The sequence below is a fragment of the Diuraphis noxia genome, unplaced genomic scaffold, assembly GCF_037042655.1.
Source record: "Diuraphis noxia isolate RWA-SAM2 unplaced genomic scaffold, SU_Dnox_SAM2 contig0003, whole genome shotgun sequence".
Classification (NCBI taxonomy): Eukaryota; Metazoa; Arthropoda; class Insecta; order Hemiptera; family Aphididae; genus Diuraphis; species Diuraphis noxia.
This window is the reverse complement of record NW_028301713.1, coordinates 59,335,819-59,359,888: the sequence shown is the minus strand read 5'-3', so window position 1 is coordinate 59,359,888 and position 24,070 is coordinate 59,335,819. Positions and strand designations below refer to the sequence as shown.

Here is a 24,070-nt window from a genome sequence, read left to right as displayed (position 1 = left end):
AATCTTAGATTTAAAAAGATAAATTTTTATGAATTTCTAACTCAAAATACATTGCAAATTTTCGTGATTTTCACGTATTTTGTCAAAATTTAAACTTTCAGAACTTTTAATAAAAATGATGACTTGTATATTTTTTAACTACCATTGCGACAATATATTAGGAGCCTTGAAAATTGAACTTTGAAGATTTTTTAATCCAAAAACAAAATTTATTGTCATTTATAAAAAAAAAACTAAAAAGATTTAAAATTCCAAATATCTATAAATAACTTTTAAAGATTTTAAATATTTTGAACGTTTTATCATGTACCTATATAAAACGCCAATTTAAATATTCAGTGGAAATTTCATGTGTCTACCATAATTTATTTTAAAGTTACACCATTATCTATAATCGAGTTTCTCAAAAATTGATTTTGCGTAAATATTTCCATTTTTCCTTAGTTTTTTTTTTTGCTCATAGTTTATTTTCTTAATATTTGCCTATATATTTCTGACGAATCCGGTCTAAATTTTTTTAGTATCACTAATACTGTACATAATATGTACATAATAATGAACATATCAACTACCCCCCCCCCCCCGATTTAGAATCGACAGCAGAGGAAGGTCTGTTTGCATAATACTATTTCTATAAACATATCTACTTACTAACCTATGTTAAATATTTATACTAAATCCAAAATGTTATAAACAATTTATACACGTAATTTTTTTACTATATAATAATTTCTGCTAAATTAGTTAGTTTAACTTACATTTTAAAAATGTTTTCGTAATTATACATTATAAAAACAGTGGAATAGTACATTCTCTTCACGATTAATGTATTGGTTTAATAATTATTACGTACTGTTTATTATGTGTCTGGATCAGTTTTAGGAGTGGTTATTTCGATGTTATTCAAAAAATATTAATCGTAGAAATTTGAAACATTCTATTATAATTATAATATTTTATAAATAATGATATTTTCAGAATATTTAGACTTATTTAAGGATATTTATATACATTTAAAAGTTATTATTACCTTATTTACCTTTAATATTAAAAACAAATATTAATCTTGATCAAAAAATTTGAAAATTAAACACAATTATTCTCGGCACAAATGTTTTTGATAGAATTTTCAAAATATTTAAAATTTATTGTATGAACACATTTGTATAGGACTTTGAAGTTAGCATAACGAAAAAATTTGATAGTTGAAGACAAGCGTCTTATATGTTGTATATCAATTCTAAATTAATATTTAATTATATAAAATAGACTACTAGTATTTAGAAATAGTTTTTAATTCATTTTTACCCATAAACAAAGTTCATAATAGGTTTAAGGTTACCTATATGCCCAAATAGCATTTAACCATATGGGTTAAAGTGGTTAAACCTAACCATATGAAGCAAGACCAATATAGTATTTGTATCAGTAGTTGTAACTTTTAAATTGAATTTTTTGTGTACTAACTTCAAAGTCCTATATTAATATAATCATTTCATTCAGATAACAGAAGGTTCATCACACTAAATCTAAAATAAGTTAGTTTAAACTAGTTTATAATACTTGAAAAATGAATTGTTTTAGAAGTTAAATAAGAGTCAGATACTTGTCAATTAGGTCAAACTGATGAAATTTTAGGAAAATAATTTAACCCGACGACAAAATTTAAAAAACGAAAATACGTATTGTAATAATGATGGCGGAAATTATTAATCAAATCAATTATTTATAAATAACTTTATTTTAAACAGAAACAGTCGTAGTTTATCGTGTAGGTAGTAGGTACTGTTGCATACTTCTTTGTCTTTAAGTTCTAGTTAGTTCTAATCATATTTCATAAGAATTCTAAAGAAAAAATGTTTGTTTTTCGACAAACACGTATTAGTATAATATTATATCAAAACAACTAAGCAAATACACTAATAATTGTATTATCAGTAAGTTACTAACGAAATTCATTATATATCCTCCGTTCATTTAAAATTATTAAAAATAATAAAATTACCAAACTTACAGAAACTTCTATCCATTTGATAGAGGAAGTTATAATTATATATTTTTTTAAGAGAGTTTAATATTTTCCAGGTACCCTGCGTTTAGGCCAGTACACGCCTGACACTATGTAGGTACCTATAATATATTATGTAAAACGTCAAGACTTTATATTCTATAACATAAATAATAATAATAATAAATAGGCTTCAGAGTTGTATATTACGATTGATTTCTACACATTATCCAAAATAACGGTTAATGACGGTAATACCTTTAATATATTTTAGTTCAACCTACCTTATTAGTGATTGCTTATTATTATAGGGCCCTGATTTATATTATGCAATAAAAATCTATAAAATATAGAGATTCATATAATAAATAATATGCAAAAAATATGAAAATTCAATTTTTTATAAATTAACAAACAATGGGTTTGAATAAAAATATCACACAATATAAATATATTATGCATGAAAATGTTTATTAAAAAAATATGCTAAATAACATTTTTAACGACATTATTTAAGTATAAAAGTACTATACATTAATTAAAGTATTATAGGTATAAATTATCATTTTAAAATCGAAAATATTTAACATTATTTTAACGAAATCACGTGAAAATATTTCATACTATTTTTATTAAATTATTATTATTGGACGAGTACAAGCATAAAGTTATAAAGATCGATTTTAAGTTTTCGAATTGACACCTTCTACAATTATCTCGAAGCATAGTTTTGTGTTTTGTATTTGGAAAAACTTCTTTCCGCGTCAGTACGTCACACGATACAATTAGTGCATATTTAAAACTCGATAAATCTTCGCCTAATAGTTCCTTGTCTCCATCACATTCCGCTACCTCCCCGTTGATTATACTATCGATTTTTTTGCAATGCACACTACGAAACGTCGATAATCAAAATTATTCTAGGTAAATTGTAGAAGTAGTGATTTGTATTTAAAATAAAAAACGATACAATTTGTTCGAAAAACTTCTTTATCGAATAGAATTAGTACGTTTATATTATCGTAATATTCCAACAGTAAAAACATTTTTTGAAATGTATTCAAATTTTTAACTTTTTTATTCTTAATCTTATGTACAAGGCGTTTCTTCAAACTGCTATTTTTTTTATTATTATTATTAAAGAAATAACCCTCGGCAACTTGGCCATTGGGATAAGATACATTTTTTTTTTTTTTTGAAAGGTGTTACATTGTTACATAGCAATAATAGAAAGGTTTAATAACAATAAATATCTAAACTATATATATTATGAGTATAATATTGTAATAAGGTTGTGTTTTTCAAATGGTTAAATAAGTTTGTCCGATCTTTAAACTGCTATTATAGTATTATCTTATGGTCATTCCACGTTCATAAACATTACTTTATAAACATTGCATCTTTTAGCATAATACAAACATTTCAAAATATTTTAAGCAACAAAAATATACGATGGAGGACTTAACTATTTAAAACAAAACGGCGTGTTCACATAAGATATTATAATATATAATTCACAGTAAAAAAACTGTTTTGCTCAAATTTGTGACTTGAGATACTTTTAACAGATTCCCATTGAACTGGATAAACACAATTTGTCTACATATGTATATTATATATATATATTTATTATTTTTCCAATCTCGTGCCAAGTAATTCCTGACAACATATACAACATGTCAACATACCTATGTTCTAATCTAGTCAAATGACCTTCGGACTTTCGTCATAATTTTCACTGACACGGCGTTGAACTATCCAGGCGTATCAACCGTGAATTATTCGATCGCGAACAATGGATCTAGCACTTAACTATAAACTATCTAAAAATTTATTGTTTTAAAATTTAAAACTAGAATCCGAACAATTTAATTGCGAATAGTAAGTGTGGCTGCAGAATATTCACATTCAAAACGTAATTTGATAACACTCGGCACTCGTCAAGTATGATGTATTCGTGTATCGTGACAAATTGTAATAAGTAAAAGAAATATTAATAACTATTAAATAATCACTAATCAATACCTATTTTATTTCAAAAAATACGCACTGAGAAGATGTTTTTACTTCAAAATAAACTATTATGATTTTATTTGCCAAACCGTGATCAAGACGCTTAAATACAAACAGTATGTTTGCATTTGCTGATCAATTAAATGAAATTTCATGTTTGTATACTGATCTTTATATTTGAATGAATATGTAATAAAAGTTCAGTGAGATTTTAGCAGTCGGTCATTAAAGTTGAGGGAATACTCTTCTTTTTCTTCTTTTCCTCCGCCTTCTCTTCCAACTATTTGAAGTCGGCCACCTTCATCCCCAATTTCCACTTACTTACTTAGTCCAAGACTACTCATTAAATAGAATTACCATAAGATATAACGATAAAAATTATTTGTTCGACAAAAATATTAATATTAGTGTACAATAGAATTTTTATTTAGATTTTAACCAAACATCATATCTTGACAATTAATAGGTACGTGCATAAATATGTATGTATAAAAAGAATTATTAAAGCTCACACTTTTAAATTCTGAGGCCTAACTACATTGTATAATTGAGCGTATGTTTAATTATGCTGACACTATCTGTCGATTGTCGATAGCACGTATTTAAATTTTAAATTCAACACAATAAACTATAATTCTATAATAATATTATACAATTTAAAAATAATTGTTTAGTAATCTTTATATTTCGGTAGGTATCTATTTTTAGCTATTGGCTAGTATATGAATTTACGTTGAATAGAACCACGGTTATAAGATCTTAATCGTAGCCTAGTAGTCATGCACCGGTAACTATATTATGGAGGGTCAAACAATCTGACACAAGTACGCAGCAAGGATATAAGGGATTCAAAACTTATGTTTATAAACCTAAATAAGTTATGAAAGCTCACTCAGCGGGCGTGCTTAATTCCCGGATTCTAGACGTAGTTAATACATCGCAATTATTTTATAATTCCATATACAATTTATGCTCAGTAACTACGAAAATAAATATATAAAAATAAAACTAAATGAGAGTGTTTGAGCCCACCGTTCCACTCGATCTGGGAAAGTAAAACTTTTTTCATAAGTATTGGGGCCAGTGAAATTATAAGTGAATTATAAATTTTAAATCGTAAATATATATGTTTGTATAAAAACAACAAAAGAGTAAGGTGTAACAACTGTCACTGTAACAGCAATCGTTGCATTTCATTTTTTGTGACGATTTTTTTTCAACCCATACCTCAAGAAAGAATTTTTATTTTAAAAATCAGTAATATATATATATCGAAAATCATGACTATATATTATGTACTAGTAAAGTAATAACCAACAGACGAACGGACACAACGGGGATATAAGGTCATGTTCCAAAATTATAAATGGAATCCTAAAACCAATTAATATTATAATTTCTCTATTAAATTTTAAAAGGAATCTAATTTTTAGCATGATTATGTTTTTGAGCTGAGGTTAATCTAAAATTTGCATTGATATTCTCGTGTCTTGAAACCGGAAACCATTGCAACTAAGCTTCAGCAACCGAATTATATACAATTAGGTAATAGTAACCTCGTTATTACACTTTTGAAATCGTATGTTATAACCTTAAACTTATAAGTAGTATATAGGTATTACGTTATAATATGTTAGCCGCATGTTATTAAATATATCTATAAGACTCGATGTTTGCTCGTGGAGTGGAGAAAATAACTAATAATTTTCCTAACTACGTAGTTATATGTAAACTTTTTTTTCCTGTGGCATCACTACATGGGGGCTGAACTGTTTTTACACACGGATTAACCCCTATGCAACATCGTTTATTGAAAATTTGATATGCTCTCGTAATGAGTCAGAATCTACTTTCCTCAGCAGCGATGGTATGTATAATAGACCATTGACCATAGAGTCATAATGAGAACTTAAATTCAAGAACAAATGGTTCTAGGCCACAAGGTGACATGTTTGCCCTGTCTCTTCACAGGGATTAATTTACGGGCATTTATAGTCTTCTTATAAGTCCACTGCCCTAGACTTCGCGTTCAGTAGGGCTTCTACTCGAACCGGCTTTTTCCAGACAACCTTGACTTTCGTAGGTACTGAAATGCCTCATCGCGAGTCAGTCTAAGTCAGCCACTCTTGTTTCCGTAACTGAATGACTAGACCTCAACAGCCTCAGCCGCTTGACACGTCCTCTCTCTATTTTTCCTCTTTGAGCGTCAGAATCCCAACGGCCATTTTCTAGAAAATCCTGAACACCTTCTCTGCTTCGTTAAGAACGAGTCCCTTCTCCGTAAGGTCAGCCGAGAGGTCTTCGAATATAGGGCCACACAGGATGTCCAACATATCTTGGACTTCAGAAGGGCGTCTCGGGCGTTCGCAAAATTCAGCCCGAAGGCCGTTCCAGTCCTGACAACCAAATAGCGTATATTCATCTAATGTATCCAACCCACAGAGCAATGCATGCAGCGTGATGGGATAGTAACCTTGCCCTTGTGATAAAGGTAGAGCTAAGTATATGAAAACTATTACTTCCTAAAATAAAGAGTTAAACTATGTAAAATAACGTAAAAATAAGAAATAAAAACTAATTATAAAATAAATGTTTCTTTATGCGAAAATAATAACTTACGATGATTCTATATGTACACGCAAGTGCTTCTAGAGCATTTTCAATATCAGATACGAATATTAATATCACGCTGTCTGGAGTGTTCTTGAAATCATGTATTCGAGAATTCATCAATAATATTATACAATTTTATGCAAAATATTTATTGAATGTCTTACCTGATTCGTAACTTTATACTACTTTCGTACTAATATGCTATATAGTAAGATTACAGGCGACACAAAAAACGTATTGATTATGGTTTGTAAAACGACAGAAATATGCATGACTCTTTATTCTTAGAGATAGATTGTTGTGTAGGTGGTAGTACATCTTTCACACCGAAAACAGGACGATCATGCTGACCAGAGAGTGATAGACATGCAGCCTAAATAAAGTGTTATCTATAGAACTATCTTTATATCGGATATCAGTAAAAGTGACCATTAAGCCATTAACTTGTCAAAAAGTTAAAGTTAAAGTTAACAAATTAATCATTTTTATTTGTAAATTACTAACTTATTTAGTTAATTTTTTTTATTATTGTAACTTAACTTTTTATGATTAACTATCATAGTCGTGCACTTATATTAATTTCCTTTTTGTATCATGTGGAACCAACGGAATTTATATATTCATATATATAATCATTTATTTTATCATAATATTATATCACAATAATGTGATGTTTGCACAGTATTAAATGTCTCAAATATTTGTGTAAATCAAAATAATAAGCACTTTACGACTTAATGATATTGTAACACGAAAAAAAAATTTTTTTATTGAGTTAAGTTAATTTAATTTTTCATTTTAACTTAAAGCTTATCGAGTTAAATTGTTTCTTAACTTGTTAACTTTTAACTGAAAGAAATTTAACTTAATTAACTTACTTGTTACGGTTAATTAATTTCATAACCTTGTCTAACCTTGGACATCAGATCCCTTATTTAGACGGCCTTTCTCTCTGGAAGCATAGATAAGGTCCACGCACTATAATTATGAATACGAGTTGACCTCCAGACGCATATCCGCATTACGTCAGTGATACTCAAATTTTGTATTAGTATTTGGAGATAAAAAATGGCCAATGGGCTGTTAATTATAAATTATTATTATTTATATTTAAGCCTATACTTATTATAATGATGTGTGAAACTGTGAACTACATTACAATCATCTATGCATTTAACGCCACCACTCGTTATTAGAGTTATGTTTACAATATGTTCCCTAAGTAATTATCATATTACCTCTAATAATCATAAAAAAGTAAAAATATTAGTCGTGGATATTAGTTGATTATTAAGACTAATATAACCTGTGCGTAACTAGTAACATTGATTATATTGCACTCCTTGTAGAAGGCAAGTAGTAACTTAGTTTACTTGACTGTATCTACCCCTATTTATATGATTAAAATCGAAGTCATATTTACTTCTAAATTAAAAGAAATCAATGATAGTTTGAAGTTAGGATGTTCGAATATATTTTTAACATCTAAGTGAAACAAACATGGTTTTGATTAAAGCATTATTTAAACCTAATGATTAAAACAAAATGATAAACACAAGTGAATTTTATAGCATTCTAAAGCCGGATTCCCACGACTGGTGTATTTGGCCAATATTTGGCACTGGTGGTTACTTGCCATGCCGTCGGATCGCCATACTTGTACAATTATTTGTCACTGGTGTCGTTCCCGGCGATTGTCGGTAAATGTGACACAAGTCAAAGGAACGGCCAATATACTTGTATTATTGATCCCACGACCGGTTCGTATAACAGCCAGCAATGGGAACAGACAACAGTGTACTTGGCTACTTGCACTAGTGCTCCGGTATTGGCGTACTTGTCAAGTACGCCAGACGTGTGAGCACCATATTCGTGCACTGGTCAAATGTACAATTATTGGCGTATTTGGCAAGTACACCAGTCGTGGGAATCCGGCTTAAGACTAACCAGTAACCACAACAATAACAATAGGTAGGTAATAAATAATATAATTACAATTAAATATTCTCAATTCTGTAATCTAATGTTATTATTTTATTAACTATGTTATTTGAAAAGTAGAGATAATTATTTATTACTGGTAAACTAGCTTATATTATAGTACCTATTATACATATATATATAATTATTAATTACTATTGTCTACTGTCTAGTCGTAAAGTCAGTATTCTCAGTGTACAGTCACCACCATTACGCAAAATATATACATATTTATAATTTATGTTTACAACATTTCAAACCTAATTCTTTGTATAGCCTAGTTATAATTTTAAATACTGTATTGTATTTAAATATATTCCTGTGCATTCATAAATCTATTATTAATTATTATCATGTTAATCTATTATGTGCTATTATATATTTTTATACATACATACCTACGTCATATTATACCAATCTTTAATTTTAGATTCTAAACGGAGAGATAAAATGTATTGAATTTGCAATGAGGCGTAATTTCCTTTTAATTAAATTTTTGTGTTTATCAATTGCCATCACACTTAAGAGCGGTAAATTTACTTAGATATTTGTTTCTCAATATCTTTTCTGATACAGGAATTTGTACTCAAAAGTAAAAACATCCCAAATTTATGGTAACCTAACTTTATGATAACTATATCACCAGAATAATATACGCCACTGAACATGCTAGACAGTGTTCTCGACGTTCCCGTGATGCTTATGAAGAATAATTAACGTACCAAATGTTAAAAAAATATTTTTGACCTCGAGAAAATAAAAGTTTACCGGTTTGGTGACATTATCTCTGCCCCAAATGATTATGAAACGAGCAAAAAAAAATATTAAAAAACATTCATCACTTCGTACCGAATCTGCAACAGTCAGTATGCTGAACTTATAAGATCCATAATTAAATTAAACTTTGAAAATACAACATAAAATCAATAATATATGGTTTGATTTATTGATAAAAGTTGACAAAATATAACCACTGCAACATGGTGTACCAATACGTTTTGTCAATCAATAATAATACAAGATACAAAAGTCCAACATGCTCGAAATGCACAGTAAATAATTAAAAAAATACAAATCTGATGCATCCAAAATAACCTAAAAACAATACATAAATACAATTATATAATAAAATATCATGATCGGAAAAAAAATATAATTTAGGAAAAAAATCGTACTTTCGATTTTTCACTGTTGCTTTAGCCACGTTACTCAATTCTTCATGTAACACGTGTTTTCTGATACCATAAAAATAAATGTTCAAATAAGATGTCCAATCAAATTCTTCCAAGCTATACCAAAACACGTTACGGTCGTCTTGACTTAGCAACGACCACAATTCCCTAATGTTACTATTATCGAATTTCCACTGTCTCGTAGTAAATTCATAAAGTAAATCCATCATGAATTCCGTTTTCACATACATTTTTAAAAATCTATAAATTAACATATAATATACATGTTTAAATCACTACTAATTGCTTAAATTGTTTTTATATAATTATAAGCTTATATTCCGATTTCCACTATGACTAGCAAATAGCAATAAAATATATACGTAACACAAAAAAGAACTACATATTTTAGTAACAATCAAACGTAAACAGTAGACAGATACAATTTCAAAAAAATACCTGTAGTATTTCTCAACGATAATAATAATTAATACTTTATAGTATTTATTGAATAGAATCAATTTGAACAGTGTGTGTTGCAGTAAAAGCGATGTAGTAGGTAGTTAAAAACTACAGACAGTAATCAATTAAAAAAAAAAAAATGCTTTTTATGATATCAATATCAAAATTGTAATAACTTCTGTTATATCACTTTGTACGGATTAAAATATATCAAAATAATAATACAGACACTTATTAAAAATTAACAACGCTTACTTAGGACTTTTACCACAAACAGTTAACCAAAAATCCATCAACGCGGCTGGTACCCGATGCAATACGAATCTCAAAATTTTTCCAATCCATAAATTGGTATAAAAAACATAAAAAATATACCATATTGCTTGTAGAGGAGGTGCTTCGTGATAATGATCTTGCATTTCTTCAATATACCTACCCCATAACAAGGGACTCTCAACACTAGAAACGTAATTATATACTTTTGGTTCCTGGTTTATCAAATTGGAATTTTGGTATCTGAAAATTTAAAATTATCATCAATGATCAATATCAAACATTTATAATATTTCGTGTCCATCGACCACATAATAAATTATGAACATTGACGATATGAATTACAAATTACAATAATATACATATATACCTGTTCACCGTGTCCCACATGACACTAATCAACGCGTTGACGGTGTAATCCGCCGGTACTATATCCGTGATTTTGTTTCTGACAATTGGAACAGTCCTCAAGAATCCAGTCATAACACCAGCAACAATGCCAGACGGCCCGTTCATGTTTTCCATCCAACCGGGATCAGGTTCCGATTTCGTACAGCCAACTGGAAAAAATGAACATGTAGGTAAGTACGTGTTATTAATATAGATATTTTGGTCGAGTTATAAATTATAATACATAGTGATAACTAAAATCAAAATATATCGGTAGAGAGGGTTATTTAAATGCACACGTGTGTTGAGTGCAATTTAATGTTAAAATTGTATTTATTTAATTGTTTTTATTTATGATTTTGTATTAGTATAATAGTATAATATGTATATCCAATTAATTGTTTACTGTTGAGCTATAATAACTTTTTATTAAAAGCCAATAAAATGAATTATAATAAGATGTCTTCTTCAACCCCCCCCCCCACGTTCTGCAGGTGGGAAAAAAAATAGAATTTCATAAATTAAATTTGTTATTTTAATATAGTAGAACCTCATTAATCTGGACCCCATTTGTCCGGACTTCGCTTAATCCGGACAGTTGTTTAATATTACGAAAAATACGCATTATATGCCGTAGATTAAAATAAACATAATAGGTATCACATTTTAACAAAAGAAGAGATTTTTGAAAGCCTCACCACTGCAGAAAACTTTGAAACGGATGAATATACGAACAAGATGAAGTAGACGATACTATCAAGTCTAAGCTAAAACTTGGTGAAATTAAAGACCATCTAAATATTGTCCTTAAATATGTTGAGATAACGACAATGAAAACATAATATCTGTATATTACGTTTGAGGCATCTACGTGAATTATTAATACGAGAAATAAATGCGAAAAGAAGACAACATAAGACTACCAGTTTTTTCAAACCAGTTAATGACAGTGTGACTAAATATATAATAATTATGATTACATGCATTACGTTGATATGTAATGTTTTTGCTGGATCTAATATTATGTTGCATTGTTGCAATATATCATACTATATATAGTAATTAGTTTAATATAATATTCTTAAATCTATAATAGAAACATGTTTTTTGGTTATTTTGTCTAATCCGGACTTTCATTAAATCGGACAACCTTAAGCCTCTATTCGTCCGGATTAATAAGGTTCTACTGTAATATAATTTTAGACTAAAAGCATAAAACAATTAATACAATAAACTTACTAATTGATGGGCGGAACACTGACATTGGTAAGTGAATGCCATTTATTAAAACCAAATTTTCTGCAATAGCTTTTGTAAAACAATACGTATTTGGCCAATCTTCTAAAATTCTAAAAATCACATACAAATTAATTTTTAAAACAAGAACTTTGTTTGTAAATAATATGATAGAATGGATAAAATTTTCACGTGAATTTTTAATAAATAAATATTAAATATTTTAAGGTAGATGTCATAACTTTTTGTAAGATCTTTATTTCATCCATCAAACTCAAAATTTTTCTAAAAATTATTTTTAAAATTAAACAAAATAATATGTAAAACATTAGCCAATTTCATCTTTTAATAAACTACGTATATTTTATTATTACTTATATATTAGTGAACTAAGCTTGAAAATACTTACTTATCACTTATGAATATAAAGATTTAAACTATATGCTTAGAATTTTAATGTAATGTTACCCTAACAAAAAACATTAACCAAGAAAAAAACTGTTACTTGTATAATAATAATTATAGTATGTATATATAATATTATCTAACCACAAACCACAGCCACGAACCACAACTAACTACCTAGCTTTGTTTATAGACAGAAATCATTTTATAAAATAAACATTAATTTAAAAAACATATTATTATGATGTATATAAAACAATTTACCTCGGTATAGAATCGTTGAAACCAAACATATTATTTAGCTTCTTGAATGTAATCGGAACGGGATAGTATTGTTCTTTGATTTCATCTCTGGGACAATGCGAATATGCGGTCGATACATGCACAAACCCCTATGAATACAAGATTTTTATATAATATAAGATTACATTTATAGTTTTTACACATATGCAAATGCAATGTAACATATTCCACTACTGCAAGATATAGATAAGAAATTAGAAACATGACACTGTTTTTTAAACATAATTTGGTTTATGGAGTTATAAACTCTAAAAATTTACCAATTATGCAGTTAAAAATCATTAAAAAAAACGAAAGTAAGCCCTTAGAATTTAGATCAAAAATACCATATAAATTTATATTGAATTTTTTTTTAATTTGATTAGCATTTTACAGATTTGAAAACCATAGTAGTAGGTAATTAGTAGTTTTCTTGCTGGGCAGAGAGTATATAAACGGCATAAACGATAACTCGTCAATATAATATAATATGTTACCTTAAGGTTCTTCATTTGCGTTGCTAAGGACAAGAGTTGTTCAGTCCCTTGTATGTTTATTTTTGATGCTAATTCAAGGGTTTCATTAAATTTGATCGTAGCCGCGCAATGAAAAACAAAGTTTACATTTTCAACTATCCAATCGCGATCAGCTGTTGTCAAACCCATAGACGAATCTTCAAGATTACAATCAATAATTTTGATTAAGTCTGTAAAATCAGAGTTTTCAATTCTAAGACGGTCGAATACCTGTAAAAAAATATATATTTTTAGTATTATGTATAAATTAAATCATTTAGTATCAAAACAGCTTTAAATAATTACATAAAACGCCACATTATAAATGAATATGAAATTTCAATTAAAAGCTCTAAATATAGAATTAATATATTATATTCGAATGAAGAAATTATTAGCTATTCCAAAATATTTAACAGGCATTGAAGTATTAATGAATATGTTATATAATATACTAATTTAATTAGTCACTAATGATCTTTTAAATTAGTTACAGTCGTAAGTACCTATTAAAAACATAAGACCTTAGGTAACTATCCAACTTAAATAGCTAATTATTGTTGTTGTTGTTTTTATTAATATTACCTACACGAATCATTTAAGTTAAATATATTATAACTATATATATTAATAGATAAACCTTATAAAACTAAATTAATTTACAGATTATATTTTACAAGGTTTAAAAATGTTATAACGACTAATTTTATTCTTTCTGTATTTAACTAGATTCTAAGAGTAAAGACTTATAGACTACTTTTAAATACTGAGCAGAGCGCAGAACTATTGATTTATGTTTTTGGTGTTTTTTTTATTTATGCACCTATACAACAGAAACGATAAGTAGTCGAAATAATGCTTTTATTTTCAACTTCAGTAACTTTTCTGATGGAAAAATGAATCTAGTTGATATATTGGAGAAGTCAAAATTAAAAATTCTCAACAGTTATAAAAAGCAATGAGAAAAAAATATATATTATATCATAGAATTCAAATTTACAGAAACCCACTTATAACCTATCCAGTACCTACTGTACAGCAGAGCGACATCCACTTACCTGTTTTTTTTTTAAATTAGTTTAAATAAACTCTAAGTGTTGCAGTAAAATAAAAATTGCAAATTTTTGTTTATTTATTCATATAAATTAACGGATGACCACACTTTTAGTGAATACAATTAAATATAACGCATCATGAACTGTAAAGTAAAAATTAAACATATATTTGTATCTATTATCTATCGATAGATAAAGAAAAGAATAATAAAAATAAAATAAAAATAGATGAAAATATCATAGTAATAAAACATTATAACCATAAAAAATAATAGGTATTTATTTACTTCGATGTTATTAAAAAAAAAAACCAGTACATTTATTGATATTATTATGATGTTCTAAACACCGATAATTTATATTACATGCTAATCGCAAAAAAAAAATTCTCGCCGAAGTGCTGTTGCTGGACAGTCTCTTCAATTCAAGATTTTCATGTAAAATAAGAATAGCGTTACATATAAATTGAATGCTGTCGCGTTTGTGTTTGTATTAATTCTATTACTATTGTAATTAAAATATATATTAATCTTATTGTACCACGAGTACAGATTGTTAAAAGTTCTTAATTCAAAATAAAAAAAAACATGCTAATCACGGTCAACCTGCAATACAGCCAAAAACTTGTATTTTGTTTTTAAATTTATATATTTATTAAGATGGAAGATATCAATATTAAAATTAAATCAAATACTCTGGGTTATTCTACCTAAAAATATATTTAAGTTTTAGTTTGTGTATAAGTTGTAAAACCAACGATAATGTTCATAATTCAACTTTAATAGGTACTTTATAGGTTGTAATAGAATATTATACGTTCTGCCAAATTTTATCATTTTTATGTAGAATCATCCAAAATATTTCACTTTATTAATATGTATGATAACATTTTGATTAAAATTGTATAATAATAAAAAATATAAATAATATGAATAAGAATAACTGTTTTTTATGTTGCAATTATTTTTGGCGTAGATGTCTATTATATATTCTTTTCGATAAATTATAATAGACATATTTATATAAATAACTGTTTTTGATATTTTATTTTAATACATTTTTTACTATTTATACTTTTATTGATTGATTTATAATATGTCTTTTACTTCTTCCGTCTGTCCAGATGATGGCTACGCCTATTTTTCCCTATTCGGACAAACACTTATAGGTAGACTATAGCCTTAGCCTATAATTTATAAGTAGGTAATGCGATAATAAATATATTGAATTAATCAATAACATTTTAGCTTAAATTACTAAAAATGTCAATAATGTTCTATATAGCTTAAAAAATATATTACTTACAGCTTGTTTGTAAATATCAGCCACCCTTTGAATAGCATTAAATCCTTTTTTACTTCTCACTAGAATCGCAATTTTTTTTACAGGACAAGATCTGAGTATTTTTTCAATTAATATCTTCCCGAGAAATCCTGTACTTCCCGTCACTAAGACTATCCCATTTCTAAACGTTTCGGATACAGATGCTTCCATTGTAATTTTTAAAATTAAACGCCTACGACTTCGTATAGGTCTTCGAGATGTATGAATGGAAATAAAATCTGTCTGCATTAGATATACCAAGTACCAACCATATTATAGAAAACCAATAAAACGAAAAATAGTACCCAGATAATTACTTTTAAAATATAACGATACATACGTCTAGCTATAAGTATAGTAGTTATATGGGAGAATATTCAAGGACCATATTGTGATAGGTAAGTTTAATAGCGATTAATTAAATATGAAGTAAAATTTAATGAAATGTGCGTAACAATCAACTCATTAACAGATAATACCTACTTTTTTTTCTTGTGATCGACGACGCTGCCGGAACTCCTTGCGCATATACCTATACTAAAATATACTAATTGATGACGGCAAATTACAATATTATATTTATAAACTCAACACATAGATATTTCAACCTAGACAACTTAAGAAGACATTACACTCATATTTGTTGTCTCCGTCTTACAAGTGCGTAATATAACAAATTTACGCTCAGCAGATCACGTTTAGCTCCGTTAGACCTATTATGATACTTGTTGGTAACACATTATCTGTGTTTCTATGTGGGTTTTTTACGATAAAATAGTGAGTTATGAGCATTTTTAATTTACGCTTTTTATATACGCTTAACCTGTTACAAAATTGAACTGTAAAAAACCCACATTAAAACACAGATAATATTATCATAATTGGTTGATTCACCCTAATTTTTAAACTAACGGAGCTAAACGTGATCTGCTGAGTGTAAATCTGCTATGTTATGCACTGGTAAGAAAGAGACAACAAATGTGAAGCATCCTCTTAATGTTTAGGCGTGTATAGCCGACAGCCGTATAGGTTTGTCGTTACTCGTTGGTACGTATATTCTATCGGTACGAATATAAGTGAAAATAAAACGAAAAAATAATAATTCGTTCATAGCTATATTCATATAAATGTAATTTAAATTACAAATGAATGAATGATTATTATTAGACTCTCAAGTTGATTAATAAAACAATGTGATTGGATTTTGTGTATTAGGTAACTAAATAATTTTATCGTTTATCGTTTTTGCAACTTTTTTGTATTGATTTAATACTGGGAACATTTGTAATTTACGGGAAACCCTTTATTTTGGCTTTTTTTTAAGGGGGACTTGGACATTTTTCAAGTGAAAAAAATATTGGTGAAGTCTAAATTGGAGGCTTTAAGTTAATTTTGAAGTTATAGCCTTCCAAAGTTTACGATTATTCGTTTATACGCATGCGCGCAACACTACTGCCTCGCACAACGTGTGATTTATTTTTTTATAGAAGTTATAATAGTGCTATATTTATTTGTTTTGTAATTATATTCAAGTAATCAACAGACTAATGAGTATATTGTAACCTTGCCTGTTAAAGTATAATGTAAGTACCTATATTATAGTGGGCTAAAATAACAAACTTGTGTGGGAACCCCTTCGGAGACGGGGTGGGAGAGCATCAATGCCCTTCGGGCAGATAGATAACCTATAATAAGTAAACTTAACTTTGTTGGTTAAAGTGGCAAATGGAGCCAAAACCAAGTGGACCTGACTTCGCCCACAGGCCAGGTCGGCGGTGGGTCACCAAACTCGTTGGATACGGACTCATTCACCAACTACCTCCGTGGCTAAAATAATAAAATACTGAATGAATAAACCTACCTAAGCTTACTGAACGGGTTAATACTGTGGCCGATTTCAAAAATATCATATTATATTATAAAAAAAAAACCATAGGTTCACGTTGCGCATGCCACGTGGCAATAAAGTAGTGTTGAACGCAAGCGTATAAACGTAAAATCGCAAACTTTGGAAGGGTATAACTTCTAAAATAATAGTTTCCGGTAAAAATGTATACACATTTGTTTTAACCGTAAATAAACAAATCGTTAAAAAAAGATTGAAAATCGTGAGAGGGTTAATAAAGTGCATTATTTTAGCCCAATAGACTGCCTGGAATCGTGACATTTTTAAGTTATTTAACATATTACATACTAACTTTAAAGTGCTATAACTTTGGAACTATGTCCCTGCCCGAAATTCTGACTTACCCATCGTTTTCAGTATATAATTAACTAGGTACATAAGTTTGAAAAAAAAATGCCGCGTAAATTACAAATATACCGGTTTGTACATTTCAAGGGGACAAAAGCCTCTCTCTCAGCCCCTCCAATAAAATTACCACCTATACTCATGAATAATTAAATTACCTGATAATACTGGTTAGTTATTACTTAATTAATTAATTTATTGAAAAATTCTAAAACATTAAGATACGTGTTCAGTATAATATAGGTATAATGGGGTACCTATCTGTTTAAAACTAACTTTGACATTTTGTCAAATTATAAATTATAAATAAGTATTAATGTTAGTTGTAATGAGTAATACCTACAGTATAGTAACTGTTAGTAGGTAATGTGCAAATACTGCAAATTGAGTCGACTAATATGTATAAACCATGACAAAATAATTATATTTAACTATATTTTGTCATGGTATAGGTAAACCAATTTTTTATTTCTGTAATGTGAGTTTTTAAATTTGGCAACCCTATTTAGGACAGTCGGCAACCTATTAAATCATATGCCCAGGGGCTTAAAAATTCTAAATACGGCCCTGAGCACAATCACAATTATTTCAAATCGAAAATGTATACTAAATTACTAAAAATAGAAGACACCGGACAACGCACAGATCGTGATGATGATGAGAAGTTGATGCGTTTTTTTTCTTCTTAGTCAAAACTCAAAAGAACATGAAGTCTACGAAGATATTATAGAAAAACTATATTATGTACTATACAGTTTAATATTTTAATATATTTTTAATAATATGGTTATGACTTAATATGAACTATATTATGTTTTGTATGCGCCAAGCCGGTTACGATATCAACAACGATGATAAGGCTTATCAAACATATTTAAGTTGACACGTGAGAATAATATGTTTGGCTTACGCTAACTTTGCTGCGGCTTTTGCCACTTATCCACTGTATATACTATACTCCATGATAACGATTTATAATATGTGTGAGGTAACGTCATATTAATATATTATAGTATTTACTATTTTATTACTTAGTATTCTAGTTTCACAATTTAATTTACTATAATATAATTACATTTATGTTATATTTTATACAAATATAGGTTTAAAACGAACAATTGTTTAGTAAATATGTGGAAAAAATGTATAAAAACTGTAAAAACTCACGGGTCGCTGGAAAACATCAAGTCGTACTTGTTCGATCCTTCGTACACATCGTCGATCAAATGGATAGTAATTGCCATCGAATTTGTGCTAAACTTGTATATCATTCAAACGGTTAGGTACACAGAAATTGACTGGAAGGCATATATGCAAGAAGTAGAAGGTGTCGTGGTAAACGGTACATTTGATTACGGCAAATTGAAAGGAGACACAGGACCATTGGTGTATCCAGCTGGGTTCGTATATGTATTCTCCGTGCTTTACTACTTGACCGCATTTGGTAAGAACATCAGAGTTGGCCAATACATATTCATGTTACTGTATTTAGTCAACATATACTTGGTGTTCAAAATACATGAACGCAGTAAAAAAGTTCCACCATTTGTTATGTTGCTACAATGTTTTTCGTCTTATCGTATACATTCAATATACGTATTACGACTATTTAACGATCCAATTGCTGTGATACTACTTTACCTGTCCATTTACATGTTTCTAAAGAATAAATGGGCGGTTGGCAGCATAGTCTACAGTTTGGCTGTTTCCATCAAAATGAACATCCTACTATATTCTCCTGTACTACTAATAGCGTATATCACAAAATTTGGCGTCCGAGGAACAATCAAACACATCGCATATTGCGCTTTAGTACAGTTACTGTTGGGTTTGCCATTTTTAATCAATAATCCTATAAATTATGTACAGGGTGCATTTGACATATCTAGAGTATTTATGTATAAGTGGTCAGTAAATTGGAAATTTGTTCCACCCAACATTTTTGTGAGTGGATATTTTCATACTCTTTTACTGGCCATACATCTCACAGTGTTGTTATGTTTTACCGCTACTTGGATAAAATATTTAAGCTCCTATGCTAAAATGAAACAAATTGAACACGACTTAAAACCTCAGCTGAAGAAGAAGAAAATCAACATCAACATGGATATCAGCGCAAATTTATTTTTGTTGCCTATGTTTTCAGCCAATTTTATCGGAATAATGTTCAGCCGCTCATTACACTATCAATTTTATGTATGGTATTACCATACACTGCCGTTTCTATTATGGTCAACACCTTACGGAAATAAATTCAGACTAATTGTACTAGGCCTCATAGAAATATGTTGGAACACATTTCCTGCAACAGCATTTAGCAGTGCTTTGCTACATGTTTGTCATTGTATTATTCTGTATGGATTACATAGGTATAGGTATAGATATGGATCTATAAAAAAAAAATAAATAGTGAAATAATTATATTATTTTTTAATGTTACAAGTTTTAACCAACAACTTTATTTTTCATTGCATTCTAATTTAAGCTTCCCTTTTTTTGTGTAGTATTCAATCCGATTTTCTAAACTCGCTGAAAAGGAAAAAAAATGTCTCAATTATATTTTGTAGTTATGCTTGTACAATAAATTAAATATACCTTATTACATCTAGATACATTTTTATAATAATTAACATTTTAAATTCTTTTCACATCAAACATATCATATAATTAATAATTATTAATTATATATTATAATGTTCTTTCATATTTACTTTTAATACTTTCATACATAGTTACTTAAATGTTATAGCAATTTTAAAATTAATGCAAAAAAAAAACTGCTGAATATTCTTTAATCTGTTTGTACTAAATGCAAACCATGATCATGATTTATCTAAAATAAAACGGTTCCTGTGCACAGCCATTGACTGAGTACTTCATAAAAATTGACTGATAATGTTAAGAGCAAAATTGTGAGGAAAAATGTATTTAATTCTTTTAATTAGTGTTTAAAAATGAATGTTATTATTTTAAAACATTTTATTAATATTATATAATATAATATATTAGTTTATTACCACTAGCCGGTCTTTTCAGAAGTGGTTGATAAATTTTAGATTTGACACCTTGTATTAACCATATACTTTGATTGTTCACCTTTTTTTCTGCTAAGGTTTCAGTGTTTTTTAACATTTCTCCCAACATTGTAGCTCTGTAAGTTATTTTAATAAATAAATTTGATTTTCAAATAAGTTTGATATTTAATGTATTAATTATATTACTTTTTTAAACAACTACTATGAAGTTTAAATGATTTAATTGAGAATCAATATAAAAATGTTTAAGAGTTTATAAATACATAAAAAAAAAAAATACTTGATCATGTGTGTAGCCCATGAACATTGTAAACTAGAAATGACTTCCGATATAGACTCATCTTCAATAACCCAATTGACATTTTCAAATTGGCAATCAAATAAATTTAATGGTAGATCACTAGCTAAACAATATTGAGGTTTCCTACAAATATAACCATTTTCATTGAGTATTAAAAAAAAAAAAATACTTTACAAGTACCTTGGACAATTTTCAATGTTCAATAAGTCTTTAAATATATCTGGGTTTTCTTTACGACATCCGACTAACATGAGTACTGATACTATACACCGAATTTGATGCCAAAGAAATGCCTTACCAACAATGGTAAGTTCACACATGTCATAATCTCTATTTGTTGAAAATTGATTATTTTCAGAGCATATTTTAATATCAGCACTTGTGATCCTTCTGTAAAATTGTACAACACCATTTGCAACATCCATTTTACACAAGTTGCGAAAATCATGTGTTCCGACTACTTGTTGTATAGCTTGATTCATCAACTATAAATAAAATGTGAAAAAAAATTATTTTTCAACTACCAAAATATTAAATGAAAATATTTATCAGCAAAAGTACAAACATCTACATCAAGATCACCTCGTGGAAACCAGTACTTATATGTTCTAGACCCACAATCAAACCGGGCACTGAAATTGTCTTGCACTGGACCCCAAGCCACTACCCTAATATCTTTTGGTAATAATCTATTGAGCATTTTACAATAGGGTAATTCTTCGCTGTCGTCGCCATTACTTCTTACAGTCAAAGAAATCACCTGCAAAATAAAATGGTTATATTACCAAACAAAAAATAGGGATTCCATAATAACAGTCATCTGGTACATTCTATTTATTAATATAATAGTATATCTGATGTAAATTTAATTTAGGCAATATATTATAATATTATAAATATATCTGTTTTTACCTGACTAAAAGAACTAACACCTTTATCAGTTCTTCCACAACGATGGTAATTTGAGGTTTGTCTACTTTCTATTAAACAACATGTGGTGAGTGCACGAAATAATTCATATTCAATAGTCTTTTCAGAAACATCTTGAGCAGCAAATCCATGATAATCCCATCCTAAATATAATAACTTAAAGACTACATGTCTTTTATGATACCTACAAACAAAAATATAAATTATTTAGAAGATGTATACATGCAATTTAATTTTAAAAAATTACATTCAACTGTCAACTCTTTTATATAAGTAATAATTAAGTAGATGACAAAATAATTAATAGGTTATAGGATTATAAAATGTGAATAATTGTAACAATATTTCAATAAACAATCTCCATTAATATTCCTATCAAAAAAAAAAAGTAGAGACTTATCAAAACTACAATACCTAATTAAAATATTTTTGTAACATTTTTTACTAAATCAAAAATGTTCATATCTAGTTGGTAGTATAATTTTGTAGAAATATTAATTGTAGCACTTAAATGTATCCTAACTGATTAAAAGTATACCTACAACTACAACAAATACATTATATTATAATATGATCTCACTCACAGCATTTTTAACTAACAATATTTTCATTTACAATTGCTTCCAGACTTTCGTGCAGAAGAAGCAGATAGTACATTTTTAGGATAAATCATTTCTGGGATCTAGTCCACGAGCTATTAAAATATATCAAATTATAAGTCACAAATCTCGCTGGAGAGGCAGCTGTCAAACTTAACACCCCTAGTAGAAACGCCTATGTTTCAACACATTTTAATAGCTTAATTTCTAAACTTCTAAAACAACTTCAAAAGATGATTAAAAAAAATATTAATGATCAAAACTCTGTAAAATCAATTTACGTTATTACATTTATTGATAAGTAAAATATTATAGTGAATTGTATTTAACTAATCTCAACATAGGTACATATTGTGTATATGTGTACTTATATAATTTAATTAAGGTTTATTAGCCTTATACTATGTATGTTTAAACACAATACAAATTCTGATAATTAGGTATATGTTTAAAAAAAAAAATGTTTACATTACACTGTAAATGCTTAAAATTATAATTAACATAAAATATTTTATTACTTAGTGAAATCAATAGTTCTTTTGGGTTTTGTTATTTTTCTATCTGTCTTCTTACAGTTCTGCTTTTTGAGATCTAAAATTATACTAATGAGTTCCTGAAATTAAAATATATATATTGTAATGCACAATTTATTCACTCGTTTTCATTATTGTTTGACTGAAAAAATTTAAGAACCAAAAAAAAAAATGTCAAGTAAATTACCTCTTTAGTTAAATGATTAAGATTTTCAAGATCATAATTATCAGAATCAACCTCGAGTGACATTTTGCATAACTTGACCTATGTTTAAGCTTTTAGACTATATGATAAAACAAATTTGACTAATTAATTTATTAAAATTAATTAATACCTACCAATACATTATCCAAACAGATTTTATTTCATTTTTTGAATTCATTGATTATGTCACTTAATCGGTAAAGATAACTCTCGTTGATAAGCCACTTCTAAATAAGTTGATAACCGCTATTCTACTAGTAGTATCATCACTGAACGTAGATTAGGTTAGGTTATTAGTTTATTACCGGCCACCGAACCATATGTAAAGGTCGGACCATGGCCCGACATATTTTGGAAATTTAGGATAGGGCTACCTCAAATTGACGAATTGACCACCTTCCTCTCCACGGTACATCATTATTGCCGATATTAAGATATTAAATATTTTTCGCCCTTCTAGATTTTTAGGACTTCGGCACCACTGGACTT

The 24,070-nt window shown here is 28.2% G+C and overlaps 3 protein-coding genes across 4 annotated transcripts; 1 reads left to right on the top strand and 2 right to left on the bottom strand.

The window, feature by feature from the left end:
* Window positions 1–9,537: 9,537 nt before the first annotated feature.
* LOC107173065 (fatty acyl-CoA reductase wat-like) lies at window positions 9,538–15,937 on the bottom strand. Its single transcript, XM_089222895.1, has 8 exons — window positions 15,710–15,937; window positions 13,332–13,580; window positions 12,817–12,944; window positions 12,151–12,260; window positions 10,892–11,081; window positions 10,504–10,764; window positions 9,790–10,047; window positions 9,538–9,709 (listed from the first exon to the last, which is right to left on the bottom strand). Exons 1-8 carry the CDS (start codon window positions 15,896–15,898, stop codon window positions 9,616–9,618), a joined length of 1,479 nt encoding a protein of 492 aa, XP_089079021.1. The 5' UTR covers window positions 15,899–15,937; the 3' UTR covers window positions 9,538–9,615.
* Window positions 15,938–18,812: 2,875 nt separating this feature from the next.
* Alg3 (Alg3, alpha-1,3- mannosyltransferase) lies at window positions 18,813–21,169 on the top strand. Its single transcript, XM_015523354.2, has 2 exons — window positions 18,813–18,966; window positions 19,082–21,169. The coding sequence occupies exon 2, from the start codon at window positions 19,110–19,112 to the stop codon at window positions 20,382–20,384; it is 1,275 nt and encodes a 424-aa protein (XP_015378840.2). The 5' UTR covers window positions 18,813–18,966; window positions 19,082–19,109; the 3' UTR covers window positions 20,385–21,169.
* On the bottom strand, window positions 20,382–23,759 carry LOC107172895 (tRNA pseudouridine(38/39) synthase). 2 transcript variants are annotated; one of them, XM_089222786.1, is made up of 9 exons: window positions 23,716–23,734; window positions 23,564–23,652; window positions 23,362–23,456; window positions 22,227–22,428; window positions 21,880–22,074; window positions 21,495–21,799; window positions 21,294–21,437; window positions 20,996–21,129; window positions 20,382–20,507 (listed from the first exon to the last, which is right to left on the bottom strand). In XM_089222786.1, the coding sequence occupies exons 2-9, from the start codon at window positions 23,624–23,626 to the stop codon at window positions 20,437–20,439; spliced, it is 1,209 nt and encodes a 402-aa protein (XP_089078912.1). In that variant the 5' UTR covers window positions 23,627–23,652; window positions 23,716–23,734; the 3' UTR covers window positions 20,382–20,436. The 2 variants fall into 2 exon arrangements, with proteins under 2 accessions (XP_089078912.1, XP_089078911.1); XM_089222785.1 differs by having other exon boundaries at window positions 23,564–23,759.
* Between the last annotated feature and the right edge of the window lie 311 nt (window positions 23,760–24,070).

Excerpts from the sequence above, each read along its gene's own strand:
- LOC107173065 (XM_089222895.1), bottom strand. The coding sequence starts at position 15,898 with ATGGAAGCATCTGTATCCGAAACGTTTAGAAATGGGATAGTCTTAGTG. Across the intron at positions 12,261-12,816 it reads TTCAACGATTCTATACCGAG|AATTTTAGAAGATTGGCCAA; the intron begins GTAAATTGTTTT and ends TGTGATTTTTAG. Across the intron at positions 9,710-9,789 it reads GCAACAGTGAAAAATCGAAA|GTTATTTTGGATGCATCAGA; the intron begins GTACGATTTTTT and ends TATTGTTTTTAG.
- Alg3 (XM_015523354.2), top strand. The coding sequence starts at position 19,110 with ATGTGGAAAAAATGTATAAAAACTGTAAAAACTCACGGGTCGCTGGAA.
- LOC107172895 (XM_089222785.1), bottom strand. The coding sequence starts at position 23,626 with ATGTCACTCGAGGTTGATTCTGATAATTATGATCTTGAAAATCTTAAT. Across the intron at positions 22,075-22,226 it reads GTGTTAGTTCTTTTAGTCAG|GTGATTTCTTTGACTGTAAG; the intron begins GTAAAAACAGAT and ends TTTATTTTGCAG. Across the intron at positions 21,438-21,494 it reads AACATTGAAAATTGTCCAAG|GAAACCTCAATATTGTTTAG; the intron begins GTACTTGTAAAG and ends TTATATTTGTAG.